This window comes from Vanessa atalanta, chromosome 16, assembly GCF_905147765.1.
Source record: "Vanessa atalanta chromosome 16, ilVanAtal1.2, whole genome shotgun sequence".
Taxonomy (NCBI): Eukaryota; Metazoa; Arthropoda; class Insecta; order Lepidoptera; family Nymphalidae; genus Vanessa; species Vanessa atalanta.
In genome coordinates, this window is record NC_061886.1 from 11,380,942 (window position 1) to 11,405,052 (window position 24,111).

General features: G+C 38.3%; 3 protein-coding genes across 5 annotated transcripts in view; 2 read left to right on the top strand and 1 right to left on the bottom strand.

Moving 5' to 3' along the window:
- Positions 1-2,330, top strand: part of LOC125069957 (golgin subfamily A member 4-like) — a 52,598-nt gene extending 50,268 nt beyond the window's left edge. The window contains exon 37 of the mRNA XM_047679588.1: positions 151-2,330. Within this exon, the coding sequence (XP_047535544.1) occupies positions 151-247 (97 nt within the window). The 3' untranslated portion in view covers positions 248-2,330. The remainder of the gene's footprint in view (positions 1-150) is intronic.
- LOC125069958 (trichohyalin-like) lies at positions 2,254-8,180 on the bottom strand. The gene is made up of 12 exons (XM_047679590.1): positions 8,025-8,180; positions 7,270-7,445; positions 6,653-6,856; positions 5,717-5,837; positions 5,144-5,314; positions 4,769-4,890; positions 4,518-4,661; positions 4,171-4,270; positions 3,758-3,934; positions 3,305-3,418; positions 2,888-2,980; positions 2,254-2,466 (listed from the first exon to the last, which is right to left on the bottom strand). The coding sequence occupies exons 1-12, from the start codon at positions 8,178-8,180 to the stop codon at positions 2,419-2,421; spliced, it is 1,626 nt and encodes a 541-aa protein (XP_047535546.1). The 3' UTR covers positions 2,254-2,418.
- A 1,174-nt stretch (positions 8,181-9,354) lies between these two features.
- Positions 9,355-23,684, top strand: LOC125069725 (protein transport protein Sec31A). 3 transcript variants are annotated; one of them, XM_047679284.1, is made up of 28 exons: positions 9,355-9,413; positions 9,592-9,819; positions 9,981-10,117; positions 11,518-11,687; positions 11,876-11,958; positions 12,092-12,208; positions 12,390-12,534; positions 12,622-12,768; positions 12,942-13,106; positions 13,377-13,451; positions 13,537-13,637; positions 14,030-14,142; positions 14,577-14,665; positions 15,189-15,245; positions 15,648-15,732; positions 16,227-16,337; positions 16,454-16,651; positions 16,722-16,927; positions 17,037-17,183; positions 17,370-17,484; positions 18,247-18,330; positions 18,450-18,688; positions 18,722-18,931; positions 19,359-19,442; positions 20,620-20,913; positions 21,525-21,650; positions 21,967-22,038; positions 22,353-23,684. In XM_047679284.1, the coding sequence occupies exons 2-28, from the start codon at positions 9,617-9,619 to the stop codon at positions 22,545-22,547; spliced, it is 3,768 nt and encodes a 1,255-aa protein (XP_047535240.1). In that variant the 5' UTR covers positions 9,355-9,413; positions 9,592-9,616; the 3' UTR covers positions 22,548-23,684. The 3 variants fall into 3 exon arrangements, with proteins under 3 accessions (XP_047535240.1, XP_047535239.1, XP_047535241.1); XM_047679283.1 differs by having other exon boundaries at positions 18,450-18,931; XM_047679285.1 differs by lacking the exon at positions 19,359-19,442 and having other exon boundaries at positions 18,450-18,931.
- Positions 23,685-24,111: the final 427 nt, after the last annotated feature.

Sequence of the window (24,111 nt, forward strand, 5' to 3'; positions counted from 1 at the left end):
TTCGTATTTTTAATTGTATAATGTGATAAAGATTCATATAAATGGATATGTGACGTCATATAATATATATGATTTGGATATGGATAAAATAATTGTTGTTATTAATTTTTGCCGTATATTCATGAATAATAACTGGAGCCATGTGTCCAGTTCCCCGCGTGGAGATGCCTCCTATCAACACAAGCTGGGCGCCGTCAGCCGCCGGCTCGCCTGCGCCGCTCGGGACACGACGCGGGACACGCCCTGACCCCGCCGGGCGTCCCGCGCGCACGCCGTGCCCGACCCGCCCTGACCGCCGCGTCCCGCGCGCTCGCTCACTCACTGAGTCGTGACGTGTGACGCGCTGCGTGCTCCGGTGCTCCGGGGGACTCGCTGCACGAACGGGACACGCCGAGTAGAAGTAGGGATACGATTAACGCTGTGCTGGTATGAACGAGTGGTGCAGAATCAATGCTGAGTGCACTTTTAAACGTTCTCTGAGCATAAATAATTATTTTAAATTTAATATTGGAGACGAGTCCTGATATAAAAAATAATGCACAAATAGCACTTAAAAACTTTTTTCGTTTGTGTAGTTTGTATGAAGCATGAAGCAAACTTTCAAACAACGCATTTTTAATTTTCTTGATCAGAAAGTGACTTTTTAAAAATAACTAAATCACTACAGAGATATACAAATTATATTTATTTGATAATAATTTATGATACGTGTGACGCCTTTCGGTGCTCATTCAGAGGCTCACATTGTGCTCGCGTGCGGGCACTTAACTTCCCAATGCATTTCCTCCCGTTAAACTAAGATAGACTAGTGCCAAATTGAGAATGAATTAGTTTTATGTATTGTGTTACTTAATTTATTTATTACTTTTAGACTCGGTAGGATTGTACGTGTCGGGGACGCAAACTGTTGTTACCACTCCGCCTATTGTCTGTTTTGTTGTAGAGTGGGATATGAAAGAATTGTCTAGAACCTCACGTCCAATAATGCCTTAGTAAATATACTGTTTTATAATCTGTGAATAAAAAAAATAATATTTTTTTTTAGATTATTAAGAAGGCATATTGATATAAAGCTCATTTTGTGTATTTATCAGGTGTTAATTGTTATCAAATCCAATCGTTTCTAAATGTTTTAAAGCAATAGCGGGTTTTTTTAGACTGCTAGCGTATACTTATGTCAAGGCAATCGATTAAACTAAAAGTTTTATTTCAATATTCCTTCACAACTGACGAATATATTTATTCAAAACGTTGATACATACCTCGAAGAAAGCACAAAACCTTGCCATATTGTCTTATTTAAGTTCGTATGTTTGTTTGTAAATGTTTATATATATATTGTAGGCACGACAGTACAAGCTAGGATAAGATAGATTAAGACGAGACGAGACGGCGACCGAACATTCTCGAACGTTCCACGACATTCGGGGCCATTCGATTGCAAACTTAGGTTACATTTTAGGGAGAGACGAATTATTTACGGTTTTTTTTTTTTAAATATATTTTAAGCTTTTATTTTATGTTTTCTACATGGCTCCGATTTTTTTTTTTTATATTTTAAGCAGGACTTTATTTTAGATTTATTTTTTGTAAAACGATTGTTATTATTAACGATTTCCATAAATGTCATGTACAGAATATATCAAAAGTTTAGCAAATCAAGAATGTTCAAGAAGTAATATCCACAATTAAAAAAAAATTGATCATAAATCAATAGGAATTAAAATAAATTCGTTAATAGTAGCAAACGTTGTATTTTACGACGATAGACAATACTTTGTAAGCCAAAGGTAACGAAAGTATTACGAACGCTGTGTTGCGATTGATTCCATTTTATTCGACAATTCGTTTGTGTTGACTTTAGAATTGATTTGACATTAGTTAACTCTTCCACCGCCCCCATCATCTACACTCATGCGACCAAAGATTCGTATAAGCTAGATTTAGTTTAGTTCAAAATTATTTCTAAGTTAATTTTAACTTAAAGCACATCGTTATGTAATCGATCGATAATTTAGTCGCTCAACGGGCTTGATAGAATAATATCTTGTTGATTGCATGTAAATTATACATTAATAATTCTGTTTAAGAAATAATTATGATTTTGATAATTGAATATGTGCCAGCCGGTACTCAATTTTTTTCGATACACGTATTCATAGTAGAAAAGACTTCTAATACCATCGGCCCTGAGCGACTCAGGTATCGGCCGACTGCAAACCGACGTGCGCTCTATGTAAGTGAAACACATCATCCCATCGATCTACTGTATTCACGATCAAATTTCATCACATTGTTTCTAGTCACGAACATTGAAAACGCTGGTGCCATATTGCTCTCTATTTGAAATGAAAACAGACAAAAAGTTCTAAAGTTGAGATGATAAATAAAATAATGACTATTTTCTACGACGTGGTTTCATTTGTTCCCCCCAGCACGCTGCGCCAGCGACGGCAGCGACACCTCCTGCAACGCATACCTCAAATTAGCTTTTACAAATATGTTTATAAACTATGCCAACGATAATAACAATACTTTTTAGAGCTTTAAGCTTTATATATTAACTCGCCGCCAATCATCGGATATGTTACATGATTTGTGTCTTTAAATACACTTATTCTCCTTTCAAACCAGAACTCAGTAATACATACAATATGTATTTGGTGGTCCGAATAACTAGTGGTTGGTACACTTAGTGCCCTAGCCTTACTGAATGTAAATAGCACGGTTTGTATTCATTTCTAGTCTAGTTCGATTCGATAATGACATTAAAAACTATTAAGACATAGAAAATACTTATTTATCACATTGTTCCTGAATAAATTATGTTACTTTGCGCGTTAAAAGTAAACAAACGACATTCAACAAAAATATTAAAAATCATTACCTCTGTCTGACGCGCCTGTAGGCCGTTAGCTGGACCCTTCCTCTTATAATCGTCGGCACCCTGCTCATATTCAAGGCCCTTCGATGAATTCGCCTGCGATATAGGTGTATCTATTAATATTAGTAATGTTTATGAAATAGTTGCTGCTTCAGAATTTTATTAATATTTATTGAAACCATAATTAAAAGTTTAAATCCAACCTTTTAGATTTAGTTGAAACTTTTGTAAGATTCAACTAAACTTCACTTTATAAGAGATGAATTATTTCATAAGTCCATTTGTGAAAACTCAGTAACGTATACAGGCAAACCTCTGATATTAATTTAAAAACATGCGTTTTATCTACTCGTTTACTTTTGATATATTTTTTATGTCCATCGTCAACACATTTGATACAATCAAAGTATTTCGTCCAACCTTTCCGTGTCCCAGTCCGTCTCTGCGGTCCTCGGGCGCGTAGTGCGGGTAGTGTTCCTGCATGGAGGCCGGTAGATCCGGCATCGCGTACAGACGATACATCTTGCAGTAGCGCTGTAAATAATTATCAAAGTGTACTTGTATTTATCAATTAATTGCTATATTTATATTTTGAAATTTAAACTTATATTTGCAAAGTTATATTATAAATAATTTAATTACAGAAGCGACATTTGTAATTAATCACAAACTTAAAATACTATTGATCAATATTACATACACAATAGGGTATTTATTATACCATGTTTCAAAAAGTACTTCAAAATGATGATTTTCCTAATAATCTAATATATTTCGGCAAAATAAACAAGCAAAACTCCCATCTAATACAAGGGTTGGTGTTACACCTCTGTTCCCCATGTCGGGTTAAATAAATTAGCGAATTGTACGCACGTCCACGGCGCGCAGCAGCGGGCGCTCGGGCCGGCCGTGCGCCCGCGCCTCGTCGGCGAGAGCGCGCGCGTGCGCGAGCAGGCGCTCGTCGGCCACGCGCAGCTCGTGCTCGGCGCGCGGCCCGTAGAAGTGCCGCAGCTCGGCGCGAGCGCGCGCCTCGCGCTCGTCGCGCTCGTGCTGCGAGTACGTTTCGTTACAATAAAACTTGGGAGTCCCTAGGAATCGCAAACTTATTTGATCTAGATTATAAATTTGACTTGGTCGGTTCAATCCCAACTTTATGCATATTTTGGACACTTTTTGATTACAAACAGAAATATATTTTGAACTATTTGCTTTTTGTAACATATTTATTTCATTTTGTAAATTTATACGAATAAGAGTATTTAAGGTATTTTTAAATAATTTCTTACCCATTGCTTAATAATATCCTCTCTATACTGCTGTACTTTACGCGCCTTCTCTTCTCGCAATTTCTCCTTGAAATCTTCATATAATTCTGCGTTTTTAAATCTAATGCAAAATAATAGTGTCAGGGAGTTAGCTTACACTTTAGGTAGGTACTCGTGTACTTTAAAAAAGAAAAAATACAAATTTTCACATGGATGCTCTCAAGGCGAATGTTAGGATCTTTGGATTCGGGGCAATTATTGAAAACTTCTCGACTACAAAACCCATAGAAAAAGAGGGCGTTGTGATTTGCACTCCTACATGTTTGCCATTTAATTAACGAAGCAATCACGGCAAACGATATAACTACCTATTCATGATTTCCCACTGGCGCGTGGTGTTGAAATCTTGGAGAGATTTTTCTTGCTCTTTCAGAAATTGTTGCCTGGTCTCGATGCGCTGCTGCTTGAATTGCTTCTGTTTGCGGATATCCGCTTCGCGACGAGCTTCCGCCCTATAATATTAATACTATTAATAACATTTTATTTGCCCGTTCCGAGATTTGTAGTCATTCCACCGCTAGATCAACGACACAGTGAACGAATAAATAATAAGACTAACGCGGCCTCTTTCTCCCTCACGGCCGCCTCGAGTTTCCGTCGTTCTTCACTCTCGCGGGCCGCATCACCACTCTCAAGCGACTCGCTGATCTTCTGCAACACCTGCAGTCGCTCTTCCTGGATCTGAGAGTCAAATTTAAAAATGGATAACAACTATAACAACTCTCTATTGCGTTTTGGAATTATAATGAAACATTCTAAAAAGAAAACAAGAGCTGCTTGTTTACATATTTTTTGGACAGAAAATCCTGTAGAATTATTTAGTAGCGCCGACAAACTATTTATTCTAGGTCGAATAGTAAAGTCTTTGCGATATTAATAATTTCGATGCAAACTTTGAAGACCAGTATAATAACCTAAGTATGTCGTGCGTCACCTGTTTCTCCGTGAGCCGCCTCCTGTGGTCGGTGCGCGCGCGCGCGCGGGTGAGCACGGCGAGCAGGCGCTGGTCGAGGTCGTCGCGCGCTTGTTTCTCGCGCTGTCGTTGCTCCGCCTCATTCTTCGAGCGCTGCATGTCGGACCAGATGCGAGCTTTCTCTGCTGCTTTCTGTATAAATCACAAATCCATTTCCTTCTTCCCTTCAATATTTCGAGCAAAAATTCTTATGAAGTTTGTACTTCCTAAAAATTTCAAACCCATTTATTACCACTAACTATTCTTTACTAATAAAGCGTTTATGATGAAGGATAAACATATCAATAAAAAAATAAACCCACGACGGATTACGCAGAACACCTCTCCAAAGCTTCATCGCAATGGGATAAATAGTTCAGAAATTTAAACACAAACATACAAACATTCATTATTATTAATAAGTAGTTGCAAATAATATTATTTACAGATACGTCATTTTATTTCAAATTTCATGCAAATAAACTATATTTCAACTAAATATTGCCGAGAAGTTTCTGCAAGTCATAGCGTTTTTAAATAATAAGTAAATCTTACGAAATCCGTTTCAAACTGTCTAATAGCATCCATTTGTTCCTCCGCCTTGATATTGTCGATCTTTTGTAAGTTCAACTCCGATTCGTACTCTATGCGACTGCGTTCCGACACTTCGTGAGCTCTAAAGCAAGCAATAAATAAATAAAACACAGTTTTAGGTAAAGGAATATGTAGGTAGATACCTATATTACTAACAATTTTATGTTTTGAGAAAGTTATAATGATTTATCTTTGACGGTTAGGTAAATAACACAAATTAAAAATGGAACCTATGAACATAATCGTCGCGTTTTCATTCCGTGCATGTTGATTAAAAAGTAAACGGTTGACATATGTGTCGTTCAAACTTTTTCGTTTCATGACAAATGAAAGTTTTAGTGGGTTTTTAGCGGAACCTATCTTAACCGGCTGCTGACCGACTACAATATTCTGAAAACGATTTGTTTTTTTTTTTGCGTATATTTGTATTGTCAAATTGACATGTCCATTTTTTCAAAGAAACATTATATCGTATGCCGTATTCATACATTTACCCTACTATCTGTTTTGCAAGCACGGCCGTCTGAACCCTTCCGATCTTAGATCCGGATGCCTAGGGCCTACTTTTAAAGCAGAACCTACTTAATGTTTGTCAAAAAATATTCCCTTATGCAATACAGCCCAGAACCAGACTTGCCCTTTTTCATTTTTCTTTATCACCGCTAAGTACTACCAGAAACTCTACAGAAACTTCCTCATTTACTCTTTAAACATTTTTGTTGAAATATGTCAATCTAAAATAGCCTTTCAGGGCCAAGGCCACAATTCTTATTGTCATGTTAAGGTCACAATTGGGGACAAAAGCCAATGGGGCACCGTGTGCTCTTTTGGTAAAGACGGTACTGCTCTTAGCTGAAAAGGAAACGATTTGAGTTATCAATATTTTGAGTGTCTTACTGTTCCAATATTTCTTCTTGGTGCTGTTTATTAGCTTCGAATCGCCGTTTTTTACGGATCGCCATCAGTTCGTGCCACTCTTTTGCTTTGCTAATTATTTCGTCGTCATCTCTTTTCTTCTGTTCTTGTTTCTGCTTCTGAAGTTCCTGCTTAAACTTGATTTGCTCCTGGCGTTCTTTTTGGATAACCGTTTCAATTACTGCACTGAAATCAAATTATACAAAGGTAATTTCTGTATATATGAATATAACGTAATTCCCAGTATTATGCTGCTTTATTAAATATATATGGTATATAAAATTACATGCTTTCTAATTATGTATTATATGACATAAACCAAAAAATATTTTTTCCGGATTGACCCCGGATTTCTGATTTGACCTTAATCTGAGTATGTTTAAGCAAAAGAGATTTTTTACAAAGTTCAAAATTATTTTTATGTAAAATTATCCAAATATAAAACTTCTAGTAACGTCTTTCTTTTTAGTACACGTAGCAGACAGTACTACATGTACAATGCTTTTATTCCAGAAATTCAATACTTCTAAAGATTCTTATGTTTGAAGGCAATGTAATAAGAACACGAGTTGTGAGCGCGGTTTACAATATTGATTTACCTCAAGAGCAGTTTAGGCGCATCTTTATTTTTAAAGATGGTGTCTCTCGCATTGTGCAATAGTCTTTCCTGCTCTTCCTGCTTTCGCTTCACGTATCGTTTGTAGAATTTGCTATTGGCCCGCTCGGCTGCTTCGATGCGTGCTCGCCGGAGCTCTTCGTTACGTTTGTTTACATTCTATACAAGTCGATATCACATTTTTTAAGAAGCATCATTGTCTTAATTAATAAGTATACTTTTTTTATGAAAAACACTTATATTTTTTTTAAAATGCGTAGTATGTATGGGTACATGAATGATCGCGTGAGGCTAACCTAGCCTCACGCAAACATTCATTAACTTTTCAAAATAGTGTTGTTTCAATATTAGCAGTGGCAGTTGAATATTAATCGTGGCTTTGTGCAAATTCGCCTGAGTAGGTGTCTCACACATTTATCAGTTACTTCTCCGTCATATAATACTCTGTATTGCTTACTGCAGTTTGAAGTCAGTGCAATTATGAATGGGGATTATATTTCCATTGACTAACTGTGGAAGAAAATTTCGTCTTTTTTTTAGTAACAATAAACTAACGTCCCGGGTGACGTAATATACCTATTTAAAATCTCAAATAGAAATTAAATTATTATCCTTTGTAAGTACTTGTATTCTTACTAATTTGTTTAATTTAAAACGTCTTATTAAAAATTTAGGTTGTTTTAACTAAGACAATAAATACTAAAATAAGACTTTTTTTTAAATAATTATATTTCAAACCTCCAAAGAGTTAGGCCAGTTCTTAGTCATCTCCCGGCTGGTCTCGTTTAGGTACCGCACGTAATCTCGTCTGCGGGCTACCTCTTGTTCTTCTCTGTTTCCTTCCGCCCATCGTTCAATTCTTGACCATTCGTCTTTCGTCATTGCAATTGGCATTGTTACTGAGAATATTATTCAAAGACATTCTGTCATTAGTTATACCGAAATTAATTATTTAAATTATAAAAGATTGAAGATAAGTATACAAAGAGAAGTATTATATTTTTTGTAACCAGCGTGCATTAAACATTTGTTTAATTTTTAAAGGCTTTTTTGGGAAATTTATGTAGATACTACGGAGGAAACTTTTTCATATACATATATAACATTGTTTGTATATATTTTCCGTACATAATATAACCTACCAATCGTAAATAAGTGGGATAGCTTAATTAAATAATTACAACAAAAAAAAAACTGTTTAATAGGTACTACGAAAATTTTAAATTAAATTGATTTAACAATCGCTACGAAACAAACATAAATGTATTGATTGAAGTTAACGGCTCAGAATGTTGTCAGACTGAATCAGGTGTCCGCTTTTGTATTTTGGCAAAAAGCCTTTGTATGGAGTATTTTAAAAATACGTAAGCATGTACTTATTCAGTAAAAATTTCATTGATACTAATAAATTAATAAATATTTAATTCACAGTGAAACTTCTAAAGAAAGTTATTTTTAGGTTTTTATTTTTTTCCTAAACTACTTATAAATATTACCTTTATTATTAAATTATAATGTTATAAGTGTAATTATTTTTTTAACTAAGACCTATAATATTCTTTTGGAGTGAATACTAAAGAGTATTTATACTACCCATATTCATACCACTAAATGTACGACAGTATTTTCTCTGTTCTTGTATTCACATACCTACAGATCGTACATAATACATTTTTTTATTTTAACAACGTAATGAATTTAAATTAAATTTTAAGTTACCTTTCTTTTATTTTCAAAGATTTGATATATTTATCTATCGCATAAGCTGCTTTTGATATATAATTGTAAATTATTATAAAATCAGTCTCCGTAAAAATCTTTGACATTAATTTTATTCTTTTTGTTTTTCTGCACATTTCTGTCCTGCTTAAATTTGTAAAATGTAAATTGCAATTGTGCAAAGAATAGCGTAGGACAGTACGGTAATATTAGTTCATTTAATATAATTTCTGAATTTATTATTTCGATAAAGTTCATTTAAGAATATAAAACAACACACATTAAATTTATAATGCAGTCTGTGCCATAAGAAAAAAAAGTGTTGTCAATCAACGTCATTTAAATTTGCTGTCAAATCAGGAATATTTACGTCAGCCACGTTGGAAGTGCCAACTCGGTGTTTTTATGGTAAATAAAATAATTTACCACTTAATCTTCTGAATTTAATCCCTGAAAAAAATATTTAAGGCCTAATCAATCCTATAGTGTTACAAACTTACACGTTGTCCTTTTAGTTTTGCTTTCTTACGTGTTCAAAATAGTGTGACATAATTCAGTGTTTTTATTAGTTTAAACGGTCTAATAGTTTTTAGTGAGGCTGCTGCATCAAGATGAAGATCAAAGAGTTAAAAAGGACGGTGAATATGAGCTGGTCGCCAGCGGAGCATTACCCGACAATGCTCGTGACCGGCTCCGCAGCTCAGCAAGTTGATGCCTCTTTCAGCACGAATTCCTATTTGGAACTGCATTCTCTTAACTTGGGTGACTCAAGTCTTGATTTTGAAATGAAATCAAGCATACAAACAAAGCATAAGTGAGTTTACTTAAGAATATATTAACTGATAACATATATTTCGATTTCTTATTTGTTTTATTGCTAATTGCAATCAATTCGAAATGTGTATAAAAATATGTCAAAATATTACAATTAAAAAAATCAAAACTTTAATAAATATACAATTTAATTTTCTACAGGTTTCAAAAGTTAGTGTGGTCAGGTGCAGGTATCATCGTGGGTGGCTGTGATGGAGGCTTGTTAGAATTTTACAGTGCAGAGAAATTACTTAATAATGCTAGCGACTCACTTATTGGCAGCAGTTCCAAACATAACGGTAGGTGTTTTAAAAAAATATGTGATATGAATATTAAAAAACAAATAATCAACATTATTTTTGAAAATTGTTTCATAATCATTGTTCTTAAATAGAACTTATTTAAAACTGAAATAATGCAGTGCATTTGAATACCATTGACTAAAAATGGCCTTCCTCATCTGATGTAAATTAAGATTTATACATTTAAATTATAATTGTGCACTATGCCCTATTGCAAAACATATTCTTCTTATACATATTCAAATTAATTTGTCCAGCTGTAAATATTGCTTACGACCAAAACACAAAAAGCTTTGCAGTTACAAAAAATGTGTGTACTCGGATGACCTAATGCAAGAACTTGCGAAATCATTTGTATATGATGGAAATATGTTAATCCAAATCATAGCAATGACACTTCTTGTTGTACAAAATTGCATCACAGCTATTTATATTGAATATTTTTTGCCAATTGGCATATTGCAGAATCACACTTTTGTGTTTTATTATTTAAAAATTTTAGTTTTTTTGATTAAAATGTTAGCATACTACAGTAATTTAAATTATAAAGTTGTGCACTTGTTTCCTAAATAAGTGTTTTGACTGACTGACCGTATATGAGATAAGAGATGCTCATGCCTTATCTGTATACTGAATAAAAACTATAGGGTCAATTTATTAATTTTATAATTAATACAACACAATAAAGAAAGCTGTATTATACATTTTTTAGGATCCTTCTACAATAGTTTGAATATAAAAAAAAAAGAAGTTTAACCCATATTGATCAATTTTTTTTTAAGCAGCTGTGATGATTATCATTAGAAAATATATTTATTACCATAGACAAGCTTATTTTTTTTTGTCTAACATGCTGTTATGTTCAATAAACTAAAGTATTTATAATTTTTATATTAAAAATTGTGTGATTTTATATGAACTTAATATGTCACACGGAACTAAAATTATAGTTTTTTTTGATACAACAGTATAGATAAATTTATGATTGATGCCCCACCACTTTTAATTATTGTCAGTGTGCTTTAACACGATGAGTGACACTCAAACTTACAAGATGTCTTAGACTGTCAACAAAGACAAAGAGTAAAGACAGCATAAATAGAAATTAGATTATATTTGTTAGGTTTATTTATTTAAAAAATATTTATTTTAACAAAGTGCTCTCCCAACTTCGTGATTATTCACTCAAAAAGGCACGAAGATGTATAATATGCAACAGCATACATGAAATTCTTGAACAAAATATAACATTTTCTAAGATAATAAAAGAAACATAACTTTTAAAAACAAAGTAAAATATTAATAGAAGTTTTTATAATTCTGTGTCATAATTTTCACCCTGATATTTTACCCTTTTCTCTGATATTTTTAAATGAACTTGCACTATTTCTTTTTAGGTCATGTTTCCGCGCTCGACGTTAATCCTTATCAGAAGAATCTCTTGGCTTCCGGTGCGTCAGACAGTGAAATCTTTATCTGGGACCTTAACAACACAAGTCAGCCAATGGCACCCGGCAATCGAAGCCAACCTTACGACCATGTCCAGGGTCTAGCTTGGAATCAGCAGGTAATATGAAATAGTATACGAATGTCATATTATGTCAATAATAGTTAAAGGGTTCAATTGAGATTTGTTTTATTACAAGTTTAAATATAACTTTAGGACCACGCCATTGCAAATAATTGCCTTATATCTATCTTTTTATACATATTTTTTTATTCATCATTTTGATCATAGGGTTTCATTCGTTTCAGGTACAACATATTCTAGGATCCACATTTGCTACGAGATGTTTAGTATGGGATCTCAGAAAGAATGAACCTATTATGAAGTTGAGGTACGTTGAACATAGTATGTAAGAATTTTGATCCTACTATTTCCTGCCTGTAATTCCTTGCAGATGTTTTCCGTCGAGTAGATTAAATAATATTTTTGCTCATGTGCTAATTCCAACCGCTCGCCCTGCGCAGCGACTCGCAGTTCCGCACGCGCTGGCGCGCGCTGGCGTGGCACCCCGGCGTGGCCACGCAGCTGTGCGTCGCCTCCGAGGACGACCAGGCGCCCGTCGTGCAGCTCTGGGACCTCCGGTATGCGTATGCTTTTATTCCACTTCGCCTATTCGTTTGTGTGGATTTTATGTTGCAGTTGATTGATTGATTTTATAATAAATATAATGGCTTTATTTGATAGGCTTATATATTAGCTGTAATGACTTCTTACTAGTATTAAACAAGCACCTGACTAGATATTAAACTCAATGTCTTCTAGATTGGCTGCGTCCCCGCTGGCGACCCTGGAGGGACACGAGAAGGGCGCGCTGGCGCTGTCCTGGAGCCGGCACGACCACGATCTGCTGCTGTCGGCCGGACGAGACGGGAGACTGCTCGCCTGGAACCCGAACAACACCAAACCGGTTAGTGTCGCTTTACTTCTACAAGACAAACATATATCAAAAGATTCAATAATCTATTATTAACTCGTTTATCGTATTGCCCGACAGGGCGGTGAGCTGGTGGTGGAAGTGAACCGCCAGTCGGCGTGGGTGTTCGACGTGGCGTGGGCGGCGCGCGAGCCCGGCCTGCTGGCCGCCGCCTCCTTCGACCACTCGCTGGCGCTGCACACGCTGTTCGCGACCAGCAGCGCAGCGGTAAGTACCGACCGTCGAGGACGCTGTTATTCTAAATTCTTGGAGCGATGCTTTGTATTGCCGAGCTCAGCTTCGACTGGCGAGGGAGTCAGTGAAATTACATGCAAATGTGGTCGCATTTTGAGTGACAGTCGTCGCTTCCTACAGTAGTCAGTCGCAACTCTCTCCCGCAGGGCGGCAGCAGCGCGAGCACCAACAACATAATGGACTCGTTCGGCGGCGCGGACTCGTTCGCGGCGCTGCCCGCCGTGCAGCTCAGCGCGCCGCCGCCCGCCGCGCCCGCGCAGCCGCCGCGCGCGCCGCGCTGGATGCGCCGCCCCGCCGCCGCCAAGTTCGCGGTCAGCGCACACGTCGCACGTCGCACTAGCTGCACACGTCACACATCGTGCACACTGTCGTTACACGCCGCTCGTGGCGCACTGTGCACTATCCATATCGAACATTCAAAGTCTACGCACATAAATTCATTGCAGATTTACTACACAATTAAAGATATGCATTCGTATTCCGCTGCATTTTTATGGCTGACACTCACACTTCACAAGTTTTTTATTTTAGCTTCGAATGAAATATAAGTTGTTATATGTTTTATTATGTTTGTATTGCAGTTCGGTGGAAAATTAGTAACATTCGAGAAATGCCCACAAGAGACCGACTCACACAAGCTGGTATACGTAAGCCAGGTAATTATATATTTTTATCTCAAACTGATACGTAATTTTTCTTTGATATATATATTATATTGCTATATATTTTAATAATTCGTAGGTAGTGAGTGAACCAGAAATAGTCGAAAAGGCGTTCGAGTTGGACACCGTGATAGGACTAACCCTCAGCCAGGAGCCCGGGGCTGCGGAGAAATTGGCTGAGTGAGTGTATTTCTATTTATTTATTATTGATATTTTCATATATATTTATTCAGATTCATAACATATAGAAAAATATTATCTTATCCGGTGAAAGGGACCAAAATCGAAATATATTTATTCAAGGAGGCTCTCACAAGGTCATTTGTATTATTACATATATATATCCCCGAGGTAAATGCCGCGGAACATTTTGTAGTCCACGCTAGGCAGGGTTTTTATGTGTTTAAACTTGCTCTGATTCACTTGGAGACTTTGCAATATAATCATTCAAACACCAGCTAAATAAGGAACATCAACAGCTAATAGATGTTAGCATGAAGAGCTAGTTGTAGAGAGAGGCAAACGAGTTACTAGAAAAACGAGGCATCTCTTATGTAATGTTTTTTTTTCAGATACTGTCGTGTGAAGGGCGACGCGGCGACGGACCAACACGAGCGCTTCACGTGGTTCTTCCTGCGAGCCAACTTCCTTCCAACGTACCGGACCGAGATACTGAACTTGCTCGGTGAGCTGTTTATATTATGAAAAAAATCGTACTCAGTTTAGTTTTGCTCAGGAAAAATGTAGTTCTTTAAAAAATATCATCTTTAAGTAAAATTTTATAGTCACGTCTGAATGAATTTTTCCTTAGCTCATTTTCTAAATTATTTGAATTTAAAAAAAAAAAACGAGCCTTAATAGTCGCCGATGATGTGTAGCGTCTGACAGCTCACACAACATCGATATCACCTCCTCTCGGAACCTTGGAGGCGCGCCCTCATTGGCCAAACAAAGAGCGCGCTTCCGCCCCTCTCTGTTGTCCACCTCCGTCCCTTTTCACGAAATCACTCCCACAGAGTGTAGGAAAACGAGACGGAAGCTGTTACATATTAAAAATAAATACTATCTAATAGTCTGTGGTTATCATAAGCCATTAATTATTAAATCTTATTGTATTAGGCTTCAAGCAAGAAGAGATATCGTCAAAGTTCAAGAGTCAACCGAACAATGAACCACGCGCCCCACAGGACAACTTCGGACTCAGTAGAGTAAGTTTATTTCAGGAACATTCTTGTAGGGCTAAAGTTCCATTAAACTGGGATGTATGGGTTCTATCTAATTACACGTTTGAACACTTTTCCTAAACTATTAGTTCCTTCCAACCATGATTTCTTTTATAAACATGTCATATTTAACTTTACAGTAATACACGTGTGTCCATTGCATTATAGATATAGTCGTTTATATACCAGTGTTGCTATATTTATTAATGTTAAAATTTCATTAAAATAGTTTGATTAATAGAACGTAACCCTTAAAATAAACTTGTGTGTGATATAAATAGCTAGACGCTAGTGTAAAGTTATATCTTACTCCATATAAGCTGTCAAACGTAAGACCGTTTTCAGTTTTTGTTTCCATTTGAGTTTTTTATAATACGGTGCACTATGACTTATATGTGACTGCTAATATGTGATACTTTAACATCTATGCTAAAGTCGCAACACAAATTTATCACAAGCTCATAATCTTCGTGCACTAATTGTCAAACTTGTCACACTAACGACACAGGGAGAAAGCACTGAGACCGAAGCGGAACTGTCAACGGACACAAGCACGGACCTATCTGTAAGTTGGATATTAAAATATAAAAATAAATAGTTTTGATACTTTGAGGTTTTAATTTTTTTGGTTTATTTAACTCATAAAACTTCATTTTTAGTTTAGTTAAAATTGTTTTATTTTGTAATGATTTGTTGTCGATGAAATAGAGTGACCAACGTAATAGGATCAACTCTATACTGGTGTCACTGAATATGTCCAGTATATTCAGGTATGTATAGTGACGATGATGACTCGTCCGCTTCATAATGATGTTAACGTGACAAGCTTATAATGACCGTAGGTCAAACAGGACTTGTAAATAATTTCTCCTACTCCTAGTTTAATATCTTTAAAGTATACATGACTACGTTAAAGATCTTTGGATCATAGAAATATTGTATTCTTAATGGTTATATTTTTTTATAGGATGCTCAAACCTTGATCGAAAAGAAGCTCGCAAGCATAGACCTCGAACCGACTGTGACTAACGTCGTCATACCGAGCGGTGACGGTAAATTTGTTTTTTAATATTCCCTAACGATAATGGACAAACAAAAAAAAAATTACTACTGGAACTGGATAAACACCCGCGTACGCCTGGATAAGGGGTCGGGAGGGGAAGGGGTTGAGTCTTTGTCACCCTCGTGCTCGAATTTTAAAAGAGTGTAAGATTAAAGGCGTTCGTGCGTGATGCGCCTTGAATTGAGGATATATGAGGTGTTCGTCTTTAGATCTTTTGGCTATTTTACAAAAAGAAAGCAGGGTGGCATGGGGGTACTACCTAGTAGTAGTGACTTAGTTTTACTGGAAAAATTAGTAAAAAATTAGTATTTTTTTTTGTTATGTATATATTCAGATCCAGAACAGCATATATTCAGAATACCTTCTTTTACACGTCACTCGTGCAACAGCAGTGATTATGTATCTCGTTATTAATAAAATCATTCGATCGCTATTGCTTCAATCAATTTTTTTTATTAAATATCTATAACGATGACTGTACAGATTCAACGAGCCTTATCTGCCGCGCGCTCGTGTGCGGCAACATCGAGGAAGCCGTCGACCTCTGCCTCGAGGCGAAAAGAGTATCCGATGCGCTCATCATCGCCTCGTTAGGTAAATCTCTTATGTTCGCTCAAAGTGACGCTCTCGAGTAACGGGCTCGGACACACACGTGTCGAGCACGAGGCACTCGCGAGCGTCGCCCTGTAGCCGCGCATGTGTCGCCGCAGGCAGCCCGGAGCTGCAGTACCGCGTGCAGCGCGCGCAGCTGAGCGCGCGCGCCGCCGACCCCGTGGCGCTGGTGGCGGGCGCGCTGCTGCGCGGCGCCTGGGACGGCCTGCTGCGCGCCGTGGCGCCCGCCGCCTGGAGGCACGCGCTGGCCGCGCTCGCCGCGCACTGCGAGCCGCGCGCGCTGGCGCACTACTGCGGTGGGTGCGAGCCGCCGGGCCCGAGCCGCGCCCGCGCCCGCGCCCGCCGACTACATGTGTCCCTGTGCAGAGGTGCTGGGCGACAAGCTGGCGGCGGAGAGCGAGCCGGCGCTGCGCGACGCGGCCGCGCTGTGCTACGTGTGCGGCGCGCACGGGGACGCGCTGGCGGCGCGCGCGCTGCGGGCCGCGCCGCCCGCCGCCGCCGAGCTGGCGCGCCAGGCCGAGCTGGCGCTGCTGATGCGCGCCGCGGCCGCCGTGCAGGGCCGACCCGCCCAGGTCTGCGTCTCCGCCCGTTTCACTGGCGACTCCTTCCGCCTCGGAGTCGTAAAAATCACAATAATATCGTGCTACCTCGATTAGTAACGACCGTGCGGTCTCGCGGCAGGAGGGCGGGCAGCTGGACGCGCTGCTGAGCCGCTACGCGGCGCGCGTGGCGGCGCAGGGCTGCCTGCACAGCGCGCTGGCGGCGCTGCGCGGCGCGCGCTCCGAGCTGCGCGAGCGCCTGCACGCCGCGCTGGCCTCGCGGGACCAGGTCGCCGCTCTTTTATATGCTATTTAGGTCGATGGTGCGTCGCGGGGCCGCCTGGCCGGGCCGACACAATCCGTACTGGATTGTTGCACCGACGTCCACTGAATATTAGACATGACACTCTCGACTGGTCGACGTCCGATGGGTGCAGCGCCCACTCTAAACTAATTCTATATTTGTTGATATCAGAAGCAGCAGCAGTACCAGCAGCAGCACCAGCAGCAGCAGACGTCGACGCGTGCGCGTACAGTGAGCACTCACTCGAACTTCGCAAACAATGAAAACATTGGGGCTTACAAAATGCGTAAGTAGTTTATAGATCTATTTACTGAGGAATTTCCGCCCTCCACGTCGTAATCTAATTTGTATTTTTTTTTTACTATTTTTACTCTTACGTTGATTGTCTTACGCATACTAAGATATCTTGTAAGCACGGGTATCGCTCACGTACTAATTCCCGCCGATAATTTGAGTGAATAGGTCTATACTAAATAAGTGAGCACGCTACAAATATGTTTTATTATTTCTATATATGAGTATATTTAAACGCATAAAGTGGTGCACTAAACCGCCGATATACTTATTATTATCTTAATCCATTAGTCTAATGGTAAGACTATTCGACACGACAGAAGAGTTCAGAAAAGCTTAAAATATTGGATTGGAAATATTCCCAAACTTTCATACTTTGGGCTGATAGTAAGAATTATTTGTCAGAAAAATTAGGTACTGATGTGACTTCAGGTCCTCGGATTCAACAGCCTTATAAGCTGGACAGAAGACTAAAAGAGGCAGTTGCTTCATATTGACGACCTGAGTGGTCGAGTAGTGTGTACACCGATTTTCATGGGTACGCCACTCCGAGGTCCCGGGTTCGATTCCCGGCCGAGTCGATGTAGAAAAAGTTCATTAGTTTTCTATGTTGTCTTGGGTCTGGGTGTTTGTGGTACCGTAGTTACTTCTGATTTTCCATAACACAAGTGCTTTAGCTACTTACATTGGGATCATAGTAATATATGTGATGTTGTAGTTGCTTCATATTTCATAAAATAATTATTCGTTATAGAACCCCCAGCAGCGACCCACGAGCCTCAGAGTTGGTCCGCAAGCTCTCACCCGCCACGCCCCGCGAGTGTCTCTTCACAGCCTGGTATGTAACTTATATGTATTATTATTGAAGGCAGCAACGACGATATCATTTCATATGCGTACTCATAAAATCGTATAATTTCTGCGCAATGACGATACAGTAAACTTAATTGTCTACAGGTGGAATCACAAGTCGTTCGAAATACAAAGTCGATCCCTCGGTTCAGTCCGCACCTCTTTACAATCAATATAGCTTTAACAATCCACCCCAGGCCCCCTCCTACGGGTACAACAGCCCCATACCGGATCAGTACAGTGCCGCTAGCGTGCCCAGTCATAACTTCGCACCCATCAACCAGCAACAGAATTATCAATCGAATCCTCCCCAATTAATGAACCCATTAAATTCAGCACCCTTAAATCCGATGAACCCATTAAATCCGGCGCCGTTGAATCCGATGAATCCATTAAATCCGGCGCCGTTAAATCCCATGATTCCGTTAAATCCGATGAACACGTTAAACCAGTCGAACAATGCGACGTTGAATCCCATGCACCCGTCGGTGAACGGTAACTACTACCAGGCGGCGGAGGCCGCTCCCGCGCCCAAGCCGGCGGCGCCCGGCTGGAACGACCCCCCCATGTTGACCTCGAGGCCCAAGGTGAGGTTTATATGCATTATTAATTTGGTAACAAAATTGTTTTACTTCTTTATAACGTCAGTGTCGAACCGTAGGATACCGTGTTATCAATATTCTTATTATTGATAACTTTTTGATTATTATGTAATGATCATACAGGTGGATGTTTTGAAACAAGGCGGGAACGCTATTGAAGCCCCTTTTTGACGACGTTTCGATTGACTATAATAAAAAAAAAAACGGAAATAAAATAAGAAAAAATAAAATATTGTCACATTTGTATGAAATTTATTATTTTTAAATGTAAATAATAAGGTGATTCGCTGCCTAGTTTAAAATGTCCATCCGTGTAAAATAAAAACAAAACCAGATAAATTTGAATTTTGTCGTATAATATCTCGTCTGCGCGTAGCAAATATAAAGTGAGTATTTGTTGGCGACGGTGTAGTGCTTTGGGCACGAGGACATGTCGGCGCTACACGCGGGCACTCGCCAGTGGAGCCACATTATAGAGCACAGGCGACATTACGAGGTAGCCCGCGGTGAGAGTGAGCCCGCATGTTTGAGTGGGAATGACTTTGAGTTTTCTTTCCTTAACAATGTTAATGAGACTGTTTACGCGATGAAATGCCGTAAAGGTGATAATAAAGCGTGGAGTTAGTGTTGGTTGATTTTCATACAGGTAAATAATTAAATTGTAAAACAAGTATCTAATTTAATTGGTGAATTAGTTACCATTGAGTTTCTTCACAGCTTCGTCGGTAGAATTCCGAATCGGTGGTAAATTGACCTTAATCGGAAACTGCTAAAAGGACTTTTGGATAAAGAATACTTTTCGTTGTTTCTTTGTCGATTTAGTATGGTTAAATACAGCTTTTAATAATTTTCTCCTTACATGTAATTTAAGAATTATTTATGAAATTCAGAAAGTTACTTCGCTCTTATATCTTAGGGGATTTTGGTTTAAGTTCAGATCAATAGTTTCTAACGAACCCAATTGTTTTCAATTGGTGAATAAAATAATTATTGAAGTTACACTTTTTTTCGTTGCGATTAAAGTAAAATTTTAAATTCATGTTCAAACTTGTTATTTTATCGTCACATCTACATATTCACTTCCCTCACGTGTACCGATATTTTTGGTTTTTTATCTTTATAACTAATTTTGTTTTAAGTTTTTTTTTATAAGTAGTGTGATATCGCGGTGGATTCAGCTCACCGGGAAGAGATTTTTTTGTCTAGTAGTGAAACTGTTTCTTGATTATATCAGTATTGGGTCGATGCAGTTTCATCTCATAAATGTTTTAGTCTTTGATTACTTATATGTCTAGATAGACTGTCAGAATAAGTGTCAACAGTGAACACACACACAATGCACACTGTTAAAAAGTATGACATTTTCCGAATATCAAGCGTAGCTGTCACGTACACCAAGATAATAATAGGCTTGGTTGTTAAGTTCTTTAGTAGAGCGACACTCTATCTATACATATAAATAATTTTACAGGTTTCAGTATTATATAACAATGCTTATGAAAAGCAAAAGGAAATGTTTTTGTATGTATTTACCTGTACTACTAAAAATGTTTTATTAGGTTTTTATTTTTGATTTCGATCAGATTTGAACTTATACATATTACTAAAAGTAGTTAATGCTTTAAATGACCTGAATAAAACATGGCATGTTTGAAATATTCAATTTGTTTCAGCCAAAACAAGAGATCCAACAACAAGCTCCGATCACGCATCCCTTATTCGGTGTTGAGCCCCCCCAATACGTGCCATTAGTACCCACATCTCAATATCCCGGCCAGCAAGCTCAGTACCCCGGTCAACAGGCTCAATATCCGGGTCAGCCGGCTTCATACCCTGGCCAACAGCAACAGTATCCTGGTCAAATGGGGCAGTACCCCGGTGAGACGACCCAGTACCCTGGACAGTATGCCGATCAGCAGTACCAAGGGTCGTACCAGCCGGCAATGCAAACAGGATATCCTCAACAGGTGAGATTCCCGTTGACTAGCAATTGGTGCTTTAAATTTTAATAACCATTATTTGATTGTATGGTATTGTAGATAAATTACTTTAAAAAAATGCCAACGGGACACAAAAATGGACAAATCTTCAATTATATCTTTAGTGGCGCCCTTTATCTGTTTAGGAGTAAATTTGTTGTCATAAACCTACGTTACTGTCACAATTGAGACGAATGAAATGATACCTCATATAATAGAATCAATCCAGAGATCTACAAACAAACTGATTTAAATACATTTGTAGATATTTGAGTAAAAAACAATTCAAATCTGATAAAAGTGGCAAAGATTACTTGGCGGTAGGGTTTTGTGCAAGCCTGTCTAGTTAGGTTCTCTAGGTACTCATCACCACACGTGTCGTGTTCCGGTTTAAAGGCGAGTGAGCCAGTGTAACTACCGGCACAAGTTGACATCTAAATTGCCAAGGTTGGTGGTGGTTCTTACAGCGCCAATGTCTGAACTGTGGTCACCACTCGCCGTCAAAACGACTTGCTCGTCTATTTTATCAAACAAAACAACATTAAGAAATAAATGTTCAATAGAATCATCGAATCTCATAATTCTGCTATCGCTACCAGGTGGAGAGTCCCGCTCCAGCAGAGCCGGCGCCGGTACAGAAGGGTCCTCTCCCCGCGGAATACGTCGACTTGCAAACTGTTTTTGATTCCCTCCGCAATGCCTGTTCCGAAAAGGCTACCAATCAGGTAAGATTGAACACAAAATGTTGTGTTGAGTAAAATATTTACAACTATAGGAAAACAAAACTGGTATTGGATGGTCGCAATTATACAGAGACATTTCATAAATATTTACCTTTACTAGGTACATAATTATGTTTAGTAAAATTATAGTGTATTAAAATATGAATCCAAGTATTTGATAACAGTAGTTACAAGTAGTTGTCCTGGCCGCGGAATTAAAAATGATCTTATTTGGTCATACTTTATCTGTACGCTCATTTATTGGTATTAAACCATCAGTCTCGGACAAATGATATTTATGGTTCTCGTCTCTTTCCAGCAAATGAAGAGGAAACTAGAAGATGTCCAAAGAAGGCTCGAGACATTGTACGACATGCTGCGGGAACATAGGGTGAGTCATCGATGATAAACTAATTATCATATAATTTTATTATAATTAAAGTGTATGTATGTGATCAGTAGTAGCGTGAGTATTTTTCGATAAAAATGTACCATACTAAGATAGCGATACGACCGAACCGAGGCCAGTATAACCAACAAACAATACTCTGAGGACATTCACCGAGGGGACGCTCAGCTAAGTAAACTCGGCAGTAACGTTCTGCTGAGTGTCAGCGACACAAACTAGCCGATCGCAGATCGGTGTCCGAGGTAGCGCTCGGGCGGTGAGGTAGAGGCGGGCGGTAAGCGGGCGGGTGTGCGCAGCTGTCGGAGGCGGCGCTGGCGCAGCTGCGCGAGGCGCGCGCGGCGGGCGCGGCGGGCGAGCACGCGCGCGCCCTGGCGGCCGTGGCGGCGCTGGCCACGGGGCCCGACTTCGCCGCCGCCGCCGCCTTCCTGCCCGGCCTCAAGATGCTGTTCCTGCTGGCCGCGCAGCTGCGGGCGCAGCCGCAGCAGCGGTGAACTCGAAGGGGACGACGGAGGCCCGAGCTATTTTTTCCGAGATGTTCCTAACAAATATAACTTCCTCCCCCTCCAGCTGAGCATTCATTTGCTATCAGTCGATCCGATTGTCGAAACGGCAGACCTTTTCATGTGTGAGCATCGAGCTGGTGCAGCTGTAACTTTTCCATATTTCACTAGTTACTGCTTAAACTAGTATGTGTTTTGTACATATGTACATACATACATTTATACCTAACATATTAACCGAGCCTCCAGCTATTTAGCCAATTAAAACGTATTATATTAGTTAACTATCGACGTAAAATAAGTTGTAAAATGGATCGTAAAAATAAATTTAAATTTGAATTGTAATCTAATTTTGCTTCTACCTCAAAAATTCCCCCTCCCCTTAACCTCGTATACGCTCGCTAGTAACACTATATAATATCAATTTCAGTAGAATTTGTACAATTTGTAAGGGAGGATTGTTTAAATTACAATAAAAAAGAAATCTATAATATTTAAAAAGCTGAAATATTATTACATAATTTATGTCGGGTAAATTCTATTGAAATCAAATATTTAAATAATTATACATATTTTAATATTAAATTATTTCATATGCGTTATAATGAATATTAAAGTTTTAGTAAATATTTAATTCGAAACTATTATAACTTGCGTCTATTAAGGTGACACTCACTTGGTTCGCTAGCGTCTGACGACACACGTGACAACTCGTCGTATAGATTGAACATTAAATTAAAAAGATTTTCCATTCATTCTTCTTTGATATTTGCTAAAAGCGATAAAAGGACGGAAATACGTCATTTCTCATCTTTGCCTTTTTTTGTCGCATCTGTGCAACCAAAGCTACGCCACACTAAGTGGAGTGTCGCTATTATTGTGTTAAAATCAATGATTAAATTAAAAATCTAGCACTTAGAAATTATATATTAAATTATATAATTGGTTTTATAATGTTTAAAGTTATTGTATTTATGTAAATATTCCATTAACTACGATTTGAATGTGCTATTCGTTAACGATTGACGGACGTCTCTAAAGACATTCATTGAGTTTAATTACTTAATCTATTTTATGACTAATATTATAATTTTGTGTATCAAACGCATGTTTGTAATCGAATGATGTTGGCTAATGTACATTTAAGTAATATTGTATTAAAGTTATAATAAAATATATTTTTAAAATATCATTTTTTTATTAATAATTTCCAATATTTCATATTTATAAATGATTGCTTATTCACGCTTCGTCGCGCGACATTTATTTTTATGTTAACGGTACGGAATTTTAGAGTTAATATAACGTAATTTCAAAAGTTCGTTTCATTGTTTTTTTGTTTTGCACTCTATACAATTCCCTAAATTTAATTTGTATGGGTTTTTGATACTAAAAAGTCCAATGGACATATTTGGGAAAGTAGAGCAGTAGTAAAAAGGTGAAGTGATTAATTTTGGTCGTGATTAATTTTTTTAGTGTTAAACTTGACGAAATAAGCGTTGCCTCGATTGGACACTTCCTTAAGGGTCAAGCAAACGCATTCTATCAAAACCTT